We start from the raw sequence: 13255 nt of genomic DNA on the forward strand, positions 1-13255 counted from the left end.
CCGCTGCGGGCGCGCAACGAGGATCCGGCCCGCGCCAACGCTGACCGCTACGCAGTCTACTGGAACCGCAGCAACCCCAGGTGAGCTCGGAGGGGGGACCCCCGGGAACTCTAGTCCTGGGGATTGCAACGCACAGACCTCCCCCTGAACTTCATGGGTGCCTAGTATTCCCTCCAGGGCTCCTGGACTTTAGGGGAAGCCCTCTGCGCCCTCACACGCTGGAGTTCCTTCGCTGGACTTGCACGGGGGAGACACCCTTGAACCCCTGGCCTCTTGGAGGAGGGAGCACCCTGGAGGGCTGAGGATTTGGTGGAGATCCCTGGGGACCCCCCTTACACCCGCCGAGTCCCCGGACGTGGATCTTTTGGGACAGGTTCCGAGAGTCTTATCTATGGGTCCCCAGATGAACTTGGGGAAGTTGTAACGTCCCTTCTCTACCCCTCCATTTGCTCCAAGGGGGTGCTCCAATTCCCCAGACACTTTAGAGGAACAGAGGGTACCCCAGGCACCAAAGAGGTAGAGGTCAGTTTGAGGGGTGCAACCTGGGTATATCGTTTTACACCTTTTTAGCTGCTGGGGAAACTGAGGTGCAGGAGGGGGTGCAAGAAGGTGCTGCCTCAAGGTCATGGCCAGAGAATTGGAGCTAGGACTGGAGACCCTGGTAGCTGAGTGCCCAGCCTGCCACACCCAGCAGAGGCACCGGCCCTGCCTGTCCAGCGGCACCCTGTGGGTCAAACCCTGCCAGACACTGAGTAGAGTCAGGGACACGGCAGAAACCTCTGTTACAGGCTGAGTGAGAAAAGTTTGGTAGCCACTGACCACATTCCGAGCAGTGTACAACCTTCTGGATTATTACAGGGTCTCAGAGGTGGGTGCCGTCTAGAGGATTTCCTGGGAGACCAGCTTTGGGCTTTTTGAGGCTTGGGTGCAGTGTAGTGCTGCCGGTGAGGAGCTAATCCGGCTACATCAGCCAGGATGCCCTCTTGATCCATGGATGGAAAGTTGCATAAAAGCTGGTCTTTGAGGCGCGCTATGGGACAAGGGCCACCAGTGTCTCTCCATGGGGGTAGGAGCTCTCTGACAGTCCCCTGCCCCAAGGCAGGGCTATGGAGTCTGGTTCCCTAGGGCTGAGAGCAGGGACCTCAGGGCCTTGCAGGACCTGGCAGGGCCACCTCTTAGTGCCCCCCCCAATGCACGCCCGCTATGCTGGTCACATGTGGGTTTGATTAAGACTCAGTGGCCGTGCAGGGAGCCGGGTGAGCTGCGCTTCCTTGGCCTAAGTTTTCTGGTTTTAGCTTGCAGAGTCTCTGTCCCCAGCGTGGCCTGTCTTTTGTCTGGAAAAAAAAAACAACAACAAAAAAAAAAAAAAAAACAAGAGGATGGAGGGGATATGGGGACCAAGAGAAGGGGTCATGGCCGCCCCTGATGTCCCCACTTACCATGGGGACACAGGGCTGCAGGCTGGAACCCTGGCTCAGGAAGGAAAGAGGGATCCTCCATCACCACCAGGGTCCAGTTCAGGCTAGCCACCTCCTGTTGCTGTGTGTTGGGACAGGCTACGTGAGAGGATAGCCGTGAGAGGATAGCCTGCCAGACAGGTAGCAGAGCTAACCCGAGAGAGAGAGAGAGAGAGAGAGAGAGAGAGAGAGAGAGAGAGAGAGAGAGAGAGAGAGAGAGAGAGTGTGAAGGGCTCCTCGGGTCCCTGTCTATTCGTTGGGTTCTTTTCTGTGGGTAACCCTGCTGGGCATCCCACAGTCGGGCCTGAGGACAGATAACCGCTGTGCCACAGAACCTTGTCATTGATACAGCACATGCTGTGGGGTCTTACGATTCAATGGGTGTTAATGGGTGGTTTGTACAGGGACAATTTTGGGCGGGCATCCTAGGGGACTCGGTATGGGGGTACAGTCTGGGGAGCTAGCAAGATCGACATCCCAGCCTGGTGTGTGACACAGGATGGGGGGTCTGACATTAAACAGAGGCGATGAGGGGGGTGCTGGGACCCTGAACATGAACACAGGTCACACACAAAAGACACTGTGAACAGAAGTGGGGGTGGGGTGGACCTGTTCCAGAGTACCCATGTTCATGTAGGACATGACGCTTGCGTGACTAGGAGGACACACACACACACACACACACACACACACACACACACGCACACATGCACACACACACGCTAGCCATGCTCTCTGCCACCTGGCCAGCCACATCTGCCCAAAGGTTGTTATGGCAGTGGTTTTTCAGGGAAGCCTGGACACCCACAATGGGGCTTATGGATGGAGCCCCGCACCCACTTTCCCAGGCACCCCCAAAAGCCCCTGCTCAGGTCTGTCTGACCATCCCACCTTGCTGGACACCCTTCCCTGACCTCTGGGGGTCTCTAGACCTGTTTCCAGCTATCTCCTGCTCGTCGGGGGCTGACTGGGACGCCCCACCCCGGGCATGAACCACTCAGCCGATCTGTGGCCTAGCCGCAGCTCGTGGCTTTTGTCCAGCAGCTCATGTACCAGTGTTCACGGAGTCCGCAGTGGCCTGTGGCTTTGCATGTGGGTGCATGTTCTCATCCACAACACCGGGAGACCCAGAGTATGTGTCTGCATGGAGCTGGCTGCCGCAGTGCATGTGTGTATGTAATACAGCATCCCAAGCTGGGGTGATTTCCTGTACGCATGATTGTACAAGGGAACGTGTATGTATAAGCTAGAGTGCGGGTGTACACACAGATCTGCATGTGGCATACATGTAAGAGTGTGTGTTGGGGTGTGAGCCTCACCCATGTGTGGAGTGTGCCAAGGGCTGGTGTGGGCCCGGCAGCCACAGGGCCATCCACAGAAGTGGTCTTACCAGTTGTGGGTCTTCCCTGCAGATGGGTCATGAGGATCCAAAGCAAGCCTCACATGAGATGACTGCAGATGTCACCCACCTCTGAGACATTGCTGAGCCTGGCCAGGCTCTGGGAATGGGGCAATCTGGTGTCCCATGCCAGGTGACCTCCATGTAGGCAGTAGTGCTGTCTGTCACTCACCAGGACACCTGAATAGGAAGATGATGACGCTGGTCCAGGCCTGGTTTCTGAGGCAGGCGCGTTCTCTGTAGCAGAGTGTGGCTGGGTCCTGTCTCGGGCTCTGCCAGCCTCACTCTGCCTGAAGTGGACCTGGCCATGTGTTAGTCTTTGTGTTTTGCAAGAGATTGTGCTCTGCCAGGCAGTGGTGGCACACACCTTTAACGCCAGCTGAGGCAGAGGCAGGTGGATCTCCGTGAGTTCAACGCCAACCTGGTCTACAGAGGGAGTTCCAGGACAGCCAGGGCTACACAGAGAAACCCTGTCTCTAAAAACAAAGAGAGAGAGATTGTCCTCCAAGATTAGGGGTGCATGGAGTGCTCGGCAAGGGCCAGATGGTTTGGTTCTGAGGACTTGGTGGTTGGCAGACCTTTGGGGAGTGGCAGAGCTATTGAGTGCCTGTGTGGATCTGAAGAATAAGAGATGATCGAGGTGCTCAGAGGAAAACTGAGGCCACTGCCAGAGACAAGACGAGTGCCTTTGGTAGTAGATGGGCCATCTGCTAACTGGGTATCAAACGGGCAGAGGATTATTGTAAGTTCAGGCCAGCCTGACCGACATGAAACCTTGCTTCCAAATAAATAAATAAGTAAGTAAAAGGTCTGGGTCTGGGCTCACAGTACACAGGAAGCCCTGGGTTCCATCCTGGAACCATAGAAACCAGGCATGATGGTGAAGGCCCACCATCCCAACACTGGAGAAGTGGAGGCAGGAGGATCAGGAGTTCAGCGTCATCCTCAGCTAGAGTGAATTAGAGACTAGCATGGGATACGTGAGGCCTGGGTCCTGCCATTTCTTGTCTTCATGCAGATTTGACCCCAGTCTCTCTTGCAGGCTGGTCTGCAGGGGACCCCATGGGTCCCTGTGTCCTGTCCTCATGGGCAGAAGACATGGTCCAGCATCGTCCTAATATGGTCTATAAGACTCTCCCTGTGTCGTTGTATCTGAAGTGAACACTGGATGGTCGTGGTTCCTGCTGGGCTACACGTCCCCATGTGCCTCTCACCAGCTCACGTGGATCCCCAGGAGAGAAGTTGGCAAGATCATAGGGTAGAAAGATTGCTTCAAGGAGCGGACACCAGGGACCAAGGCCTAGGTGTGAGAAGTCTCAGGACAGTCATTAACCCCTTAGTGAATGTATCTCTCTCCATCTGCTTGCTTTTCTGTATCTTTAAGCAGAGGGAAGATTCAAGCTTTGTCTTGATTCCACAGTTGTTGTTTTAGGGGTGGGGCCCCCACCATTCCCAACACCCTTGCAGACACCAGCTGGTGCAAGGGTAGGGTGCTGGCTCCTGGCTACTCATCTACTTGGAACCAGGAATGCTAACATTGCAAGACTGGTACAAATTTAGGGCCAAAGAGAGAAAAAAGAAAAGGGAATATTTCACCCGCATCTGGTGGGGTAGGGGTGCCCCTGGAGTCCTCACCCCACCCACCCTGGAACTGTTCCCTGTTGATCCCAAAGGCCTCCAACCCTTGGCTTTTACAAAATTCACTTGTTCAAGCAACAAGCATGGATTGAACACCACTGTATGTGGGGTCGGTTGGCCACAGTTACAGAGCAGGACACAGAAAACAACTGTGGTTAATGGCCCGTGCCCTGGGATGCAAGGACTGCTCTGGTCATGTGCAAAGGCCCTAAGGTGGAGACAGTTCTGTGGAGGGGGTGAGCAGGGGACACAGGACCTGAGGTGTTGCTACCCGGAGCGACCATGGGCCCTTTTGAGATGCCAGGGAGAGATAGATGGTGTTGGACCTCTGAATCTGGGGTCTGGTTTATATTCAGAACAGCTGGCCGTGGATTTGGGGAGACCGTGAGCTGGCAGATTTTTGCCATGGTCTCCTGAGGACCAGTGTCTGTAATTCTGTTAGTCTGTTTAGTCCATGAGGAGTGAGTGTTGGGAGGGCAGCTGAGTAGTGGGTAAGACAGTTTGCTGTTCACACGGGAAGACCCAAGTTCAAATCCCCAGGACCCATGAGAAAGGCTGGGCCTGTCTCTGAGCCACTGTAACACCAGTGCTGTCTGAGGGTGAGTTCAGGGTCAGTGAGGGCCCTGTCTCTGGAACAAGAGGGTGGGGGCAGTATCCTTTTCTGTCCTTGTCTGTGGGAGAGGGTTCTGTAGATAAAGAGCCTTGGGAGCATCAGGCCCTGAGTTTGATACCAGCACCCACAGCATGTGTGCCGGTGTTGGGGCGGGGCGGGGGTACTCCAGACACTAAGGTACAAACTGAGAGAGGTGCTCTACAGGTCCTCTTAGAACCTGTCACCCATCATGGGAGTGTAAGGTGTACACACCTCTCCTGTGGCTGAGGATTACACCTGAATGTGTGGAAAACTGAGGCTCTAAGAATCTTCGAGTCCATGGTTGAGCCATGCAGTATGCGTATCTTATGTTCATGCTGGGGCCTCATGCCGGTGCGGAAGCCTGGGAGCAGCAGGAGTAGTTTATCTTCCCTGCTATTGTTTTTTTTTGGGGGGGGGTGTTCAAGACAGGGTTTCTCTGTGTAGCTTTGGAGCCTATCCTGGCACTCGCTCTGGAGACCAGGCTGGCCTCGAACTCACAGAGATCCGCCTGCCTCTGCCTCCCGAGTGCTGGGATTAAAGGCCTGTGCCACCAGCGCCCCCCTTCTTGATGGGGTCTCTTGTAGCCCAGGCTAGTCTTGGACTCTCTGTGTGGCTGAAGATGGCCTTGAACTCCGGACCCTCAGCCACCGCAGTGCCTTGCAGTGATCCCACCCATCCAGGGTGCACCAATGCACTGGGGTGCTCCATTCCCTGCAGGGAGCTAGGCCTCAGTTTCCCCAGCTGTACTGGGAGGTGAAGGAGCCTGAGGCAGTCCCTCCCACACCCAGCTACCAGGCTTTTATATGCTAATAAAGGTTCTCACAGGGCCCCCTCTGCCCCCCTCGGCTGGCAGGGACCCAGGGGACACTCGGGGAGATCTGAGGGTTCCTGCTGCCATAGCCTGAGGCAGAAATGGAAGTGAACCGCTGTCCAAGCCCACAGGCCGACCTCCATCCTCTACGATGCAGCTGGGTCAGGCCTGCCCCCTCCAGAGGACAGCTTGGGGACAGCGGGTGACTGCCTGGGCTGAGGCTGAAGGCAGGACTGGGGTGGGGGGAATTCGATTGGCTGGAAGCCAGGGAAACTGAGAGAGAGATCGTGCAATGCTGTCATTATCCCTAGTGTCAGGAAGTGGAGGCAAGAGGATTGGGAGTTCGAGGTTATCCTCGGCTACTTTGGGAGTTCAAAGCCAGCCTGGGTTACAAGAGACTCTGTCTCAAGAAGTTGCACAGAGAAGGCAAGAAACACCCTGGGGTCATACAGTGTAGAAGATTGGCTTGATCTCTAGATGCCTGCAAGATGGTTCAACCCTGCAGGAGGCTGAGAGGGGATCGGGTACCCTTCCCTCCCAGCTCTGCCTCCTTGCAGGGAAACTGAGGCTGAAGTTGGTGTCATGTAGGGGTGGTGGGGATGTGGACCTTGTCAGTCTATCCTGGTGCTGACTATTGACCAGCCCTCCCCCTGCAGGTTTCAGGTGGGCACCCTGGGTGACGGTGGTGGCTACACAGTGGAGGTGAGTATCAATGACTATCTGGACATCTACTGCCCACACTACGGGGCTCCGCTGCCCCCGGCCGAGCGCATGGAGCGGTACATCCTGTACATGGTGAACGGCGAGGGCCACGCATCCTGTGACCACCGGCAGCGAGGCTTCAAGCGCTGGGAATGCAACCGGCCTGCAGCGCCAGGGGGGCCCCTCAAGTTCTCAGAGAAGTTCCAACTCTTCACCCCCTTTTCCCTGGGCTTTGAGTTCCGTCCTGGTCACGAGTACTACTACATCTGTAAGTAGCCAAGTGGGAAAATGAGGCAGACAGAGCCTTCCCAACTTTTGTCCAAACCCATGACCCACGGCCCTGGGAGAAGGAGGAGGGTGAGATGGAGGGATCCCCATTTCTGAGTTGTCTCTCAAGAAAGCCCAGTGCGGAGCAGGGTCTTGAGCCGATACCCTGCCTTCCCGCTATGTCAAATTAAACTACACCAAACTCCATTTCTTCTTTCTCCTCCTCTTTTTTTTTTTTTTTTTTGGTGGGGGGGGTTTTCGAGACAGGGTTTCTCTGTGGCTTTGGAGGCTGTCCTGGAACTAGCTCTTGTAGACCAGGCTGGTCTCAAACTCACAGCAATCCACCTGCCTCTCCCTTCGGAGTGCCCGGACTAAAGGCGTGCACCACCAACGCCTGGTTTTTCTGCTCCTTTTAATTCAAAGAATTGGGTGGGGATGGGCAGAAGGTGTTTACAATGAAATCCCAGAATATGAAGAAAAAATATTATTTTTCTTTTAGAAATGGGAATTCCAGAAAGATAAAGAGCGTGATGATTCCTTCCATTTCCGCAACCAGTGTTAATTTTTATTTAGTGCTTTTTAATCTTCCCATCCCAGCATGGGGGATGGGGGATGGTGGCTGGTGGTGAACAGGCTGTGAGGTGGTGTCCCCATACCAGGAGTCAGTCCAATGGGCTGCAGGTCTCCCCAGTCCAGGCTCCCGTCCAAGCTGCTGAGGAACCACCCTCAATAGCCCAGGATAGCCTCAAACTTCATAGGGAGCTGAGGAGGACATTGTCCCCTGTCCCTCTCCCCTCCACCTCTGCCAGGACAGCAGTGTGCACAGCCAGGTATCTGAGTTGTTTATGTGTTTTCGTGTACACATGTTTATGTGCATGCCCAGGCTCAAGGAACGCAGAGACGGTGCTGTGTCCTTCCTCACTGTTTCCAGGGTCTCTCACTGCGCCTGGAGTCTGGCAGTGAGCCAGGCCACTCTCCTGCTCTGCCTCCTCCACATGCCTGTGCTGTGGATCCAAACACAAGTGCCAGTGCTTGCTGTACCCACTGAGCTACCTCCTCAGCCCTTATTTTGTTTTGTTTTTATTTTCTTTAAAATGCCACCCTCGGTTGTGTGCTGTGCTGCACGCCTTTAATTCCAGCAATGGGAGGCAGAGGCAGGGGAGCTCAGTGAGTTTCAAGCTAGCTTGGTCTAAGAGAGTTTCAGGACAGCCAGGCCTGCAAAAAAGAGGCCCTGTCTCAAATCAATAAAGGAGTAAATAAATAAAATCTCACCCTGTCACTGGGTGAGACATAACTCAGCCGTTGGAGTCAGGCTTGGATGGAGGAAACATGGAAGAGTCTTCCAGAAAATCTAGGACTTTGTATGTTGGGTTTTGACACATGGTTAGGAGTTTTATGGGTTGGGTCAGCAATGTGGAGAAGGGAGCTTGGAGCCCCCAGGAGGTTGCCCTCTCTTGCAGCTGCCACACCTCCCAACCTCGTGGACCGGCCCTGCCTGCGGCTGAAAGTTTATGTGCGTCCAACCAGTGAGTGTCTTTAAGGGCATGGGAAGGACCCAGGTCTCCTCACCCCACCCTTGACCCTATAAGTGATCCAAAGAACTGAGGGTCACGGAGTCCCGTCCCAGCCCCATCCCCTAAGCCTGGGACCTTTGAGAGTGCCCAGCCCAATGCAACCTGGCTGAAGGCCCTGTCACCTGTGTCCCCACAGATGAGACCCTGTATGAGGCCCCAGAGCCCATCTTCACCAGTAACAGCTCCTGCAGTGGCCTGGGCGGCTGCCACCTCTTCCTCACCACGGTCCCTGTGTTGTGGACCCTCCTGGGCTCCTAGTGTCAGGACAAGGACACCAGCCCCACCTGGACCTGTCGACTTGTCCCTCGGACCCACCGTGGCCACCTCTGAGACAAAAACCCTTGCTGCTTCTCTTTCATGGTGCTGTCCCACCGGAGGAGGCCGCCCACCAACCCCAGGTCCGATGCCTGAGGAGGAGATCCAGGCCGAGCCACTTTCTCTATGGTTGCCAGGGAGCTCGAGACCTCCTAGCGTTGTTTTAGTTCAGTCAGGAAGACTTGAAGGTTTTCTTTTAATTTAATTTATTCCCTGATATTGCTGGTGACATTGGAACAAGCCAGCAGGGTGAGTGGGCCAAGGATCTCCAGCCACTCCTTGTGTACCGCTATTTGGGTCCCCGACGGAGCCCACCACAGACTTGTCTGACCCGGAAGGGTGCATGGTGCCAGCCCCTCACTGGGGCCCTGGGGGCTCATACCCCCTCTTCTAGCCACTGTCAAGCCCTCCTCCCTCAGCATCTCAGAAAGCCCTTCAGCCCTGCAATCCACCCCGCAACCCGGGCCCCGCCACCAGGCACAACCGGCTCTAAGGCCTGGAAGACGTTTTATTTCTGTAAATAGAAACCAGCAAATGTGTACTGTGTTTTATTTTAATGTATTCTTGAGGACAGAATGGAAGTTCTTCAAAAAAATTTTTTTTCAGACCTGCGATTTGAGGGGACTTTTATTTTGGTTGGGGAAAAGAGGGGTGGACTTTTTAGGATATAAACAACACTTTGCAATAAACTCATTTTTTTTTCCCTTGTCCGTTGGAGCCCTCCCCCCCCTTGATCATGTGACCTAGTAATGTTTGTAAGGGGAAAAAAAAAAAAAAAGACGGACTGAAAAGGAAGGGAGCTGCCTACCAAAAATACCGAAAGAGCAAAGGACCAAGTGAAGCTGGCCACACACACGTTTCTACGGATTTCTACCCACCTTTCCTCACTCTGTGTTTTATATATATTCTATATAAATATATATTGTGGATGGCCGCCGTGGCAAGGGGCGGCTGGGGGGCTTTTGTAGGGGTGGGGAGTTGGGTGACCCCGCCCCTCGTCAATCAGCTTTGAAGTCTGTATTTTTTATAATAAAATGGACAGACAGTCTGTAAGGTGTGGGTCTCCCTCTGTCAGGGCTGTGTTAGAATTTGGGACAGTGTGGGGGCTCTGGGAGTTCCTTGCTTGGGGACACAGTTCCTGCTACTTCCTGTCTGATCTCAGGGTACAGGGCAGGTAGGGATCACCCTGATTCTCTAACAAAAGCCTGGCATGAAGGTGCTTGCCTGTCACGGCACCATGGCAGCACAGAGCGGTGGAGGAGCTTGCTTTAGACAGGCAAACAAAAGACTGTCTCTACACGGTGGGAGGGGAGCCTGACACACGACTGCCCTCTGACCTCTATATGTGTACACCCCCCCATACATGATAGATGAACGGTTCTGAGACACCTCCATCACCAGGCAACATTTCTGTGACTCAGTTTCCCCATGTGACTCAGGTATGTGGGAGCCATGGTAATGTTTATCTCTGTCTCTTTCTGGGAAGGGAGGCCTAGGGTTCCTCAGCTCAGCTCCACTTGGGAGCTGACAGGCTGGGGAGTCGGTGATAGGTAACCCAACAGAGGGCCTGTGATCCCACTGGTGGCCCCACGCCTGCACGTCACCTGCAGCGATTGACTGCATTCGGGCACAATTAGCCGAGAGGCAATGCTCCGATCCCATTAATTCAGCCACTCTGGGCCCTGCAACAGGGGCTGCTTCCTAATGAGGCTGGTGGACCATACAAAGGGCCCTGTGTCTGCGCTGGCCCTGCCTAGCGGAAGGCGGGCCAACCGGCAGACGCTGCTTTGGGGAGGCCTGGCTGCACTGAGGATGAGCCCGAGTTCAGAAAGGCACCCCCACCCAGACACCCCGACCTGGCCACTGGAACTAAGGTGCTGCCAGCCCCAGGGAGCCCTACTGCAGCAGTTGGTGGGTGTTAGAGAAAACATACCAGCAATGAGCCAGGGTCGGTGGCCAGCACTCAGGAGGTAGAGGCAGGATTTGGATCTTTGAGGTCAAGGCCAGCCTGGGCTACAGTGTGAGCCACTGTAGAAGGGAGGAGAAAAGATTGAGGGCCGCAGAGATGGCTCGGTGGGTAAGCCTGCTACACACTGAGGGCCAAGTTCAAGTCCCAAATCCGTGGAAAAAGCTGCAGGCCATGTAAGTTTATAACCCAGGGCCAGGATTTGGACACAGCCTGGGACAGGTGCTAGTGCATCTAAAGCTGGACATTCAGCAGATCAATGCTAGGCTCCCCTGAGCTGTGACCTCCCCATCTGGTGCACCACACCCAGGCGGGGCCCTGCAGTCCCCGGAGCCGTGGTGGCATCGGTATGCTAGTCCTGTGTCTGCATCTTTTCCACCCAAAGCTTCCAGAGAGAAGCAATCTCTCTCCCGCAGCCCTTTACTGCCGCCTCGGTAGCTGCCATGGGCAGGGGGTGGTGGCATGGGGGACAGCAAGTCTCGAGGTCCCCAGGGACCCTGATGATGGCTCTGGCCCCTCAGCTCTCAACAGAAAGAAAGCAACATCTGCTTCCTCCCAGCCCCCCAAGTGAAAGCCGTGCATTTTTTGTTTTTTAGACAAGGTCTTACATAGCCCAGGTTGCCCTTGCTATGTAGCCCAGGATGACCTTGAACTCTGGATTCTCCTCCCAAGTGCTGGGGTGGCAGGTGTGCCACGCCCTGCTTTTTTTTTTTTTTAACTGTAACTGATTCTCCTTTGTCTAGATTTTTCTTTTCTTTTCTTTCTTTTCATCTTTAGACCTCTGCCCCAAGGGTGAAGATCCAGAGCTGTCATAATCCCTGCCTGTCTCTGCCACCTAGACAGTGGGCACTCAATCAATGTCTGTTGACTGACTGAATATATGTTGTATATATTTATGCAAATAAAGCTACAGGATCAAAAAGAAAGGACAAAAGAGTGTCAAACACAAATTGCACTGGAGAGACAGACGGGAAGATGGAGTTTAAGATCAGTCTTGACTCATAGCAAGAGAAACCCTAAAAAAATGACCTTCACATGAAAAAAATTAAAAAGTTAAAACCAATAAATAGAAAATGCCATCTCTCATGTCAAGGGCAGAGCCTTCCCTGTATACACTGACATTACTAGGCCCCTCCTCCCTCTTGGCACCTGGCAGGACCTTGCACTGTCCTGGCATGCAGCTGGGACATCCCTGCCCCTAAGCCAGGCTATGGGGGGACACCCAGACACAGCCTGGAGACACTGGGGAACAATGAGTCATGAGAGATGACACAAGGTGGAAATCAACCAGACACAATTACCCTGAGTGGCTGTGGGGACATCTTCAGATGTGTGGGTGTGGCCTTATAGGGGCGGAGCCTGGGGCAGGTGCCTGAGGGACTGGATGTCTTGAGAGAAAGCTTGGGGGAGGGTGTCTGAGGTCAGATGTAGGGTGGGAGGGGCGTGGCCCAAGAGGAGTGGGTCTTGGGGCTCAGTCACAGGTCAGAGGCCTCCTGCAGGTGTGAGAGGGAAGCTACATCCCTAACCCTAGGTGGACAGAGCTTATGGGGCTCCCCAACCCAGCCATGCCACATACTGAAGTCAGGGAGGGCGGTGGTGAGGTGTGGGAGAACTCCAGGCTGGGGACCAGGGACTTGGTGGGACATGCACTCCTGGGACCCCTCTAGTTGGGTAAGGTCAGAATTCCTGTGCCGAAATCCCCCACCTCCACACTTAACTGGCTCACAGACAGGCCTGAGAGAGGGAGAGACCCCATCTGGGTCCCCTAGGGAGCGTCCACCCTAGACTCTCCTGAACCCATGGAAGGAAAATGGAGGCCTAGAAACCAAGGAGAGAAGGTTCTTTTGGCCTTATGTGCAGTGTGGCCAATGGGAGGGACGCTGGGCAGTGGAGATGCCCCACAGCCTTTGCAGGTGGAGAAGCTGAGGCCCCAGGGGTCGATAGGATGGGGCCAGGATCATGGAGCTGATGATGGAGGGTAAAGCATGATGAAGCCAAGACACTCATGGTCCCTTCCCTGCAATGCTGGCCCCCACTGTCCTTTCTCCATCATTGCATTTGGGGAGCTAAAATTCTACCCCAGTTTTACTCCCACAATGGGCCCAACTCCTTGGGATGAAAGAATCTTCCAGCACACCTTTAATCCCAGCACAGGGGCAGGTGGATCTTTGAGTTTGAGGCCAGCCTGGTTTACAGAGTGAGTTCTAAGACAGCCAGGAGGACTACACAGAGAAGCCCTGTCTCAACAAAACAAAAATAAAACAGATCCAAACTATGTCTAGTTGGGCTAGCCTCTTCTCCCAGGGAGAGAGATGGTTGATTTTCCTGGTGGGACTCAGTTTACCCATCTGTACCACAGGCTAGACCTACTTGATAGTTGACTAAGGAAGAATGGATCATTCCCCAGGCTCCATGTGGGGACCCTGTTAATGGGTTGTGGGTGGGGTAGGCTTTGGAGATGCCAGCCACGGGGGATTCCAGCTCTCACCTAG

The 13255-nt window shown here is 54.4% G+C and overlaps 1 protein-coding gene across 1 annotated transcript; it reads left to right on the forward strand.

Annotated features, from left to right (window-relative positions):
- Window positions 1-9845, forward strand: Efna2 (ephrin A2; the record flags this gene model as incomplete). The annotated part of the gene is made up of 4 exons (XM_027419391.2): window positions 1-80; window positions 6596-6909; window positions 8369-8434; window positions 8619-9845. Coding segments are annotated over 4 exons (582 nt in total), but the record flags the coding sequence as incomplete, so codon positions are not given.
- Window positions 9846-13255: the final 3410 nt, after the last annotated feature.

Source organism: Cricetulus griseus, chromosome 5, assembly GCF_003668045.3.
Source record: "Cricetulus griseus strain 17A/GY chromosome 5, alternate assembly CriGri-PICRH-1.0, whole genome shotgun sequence".
NCBI lineage: Eukaryota > Metazoa > Chordata > Mammalia > Rodentia > Cricetidae > Cricetulus > Cricetulus griseus.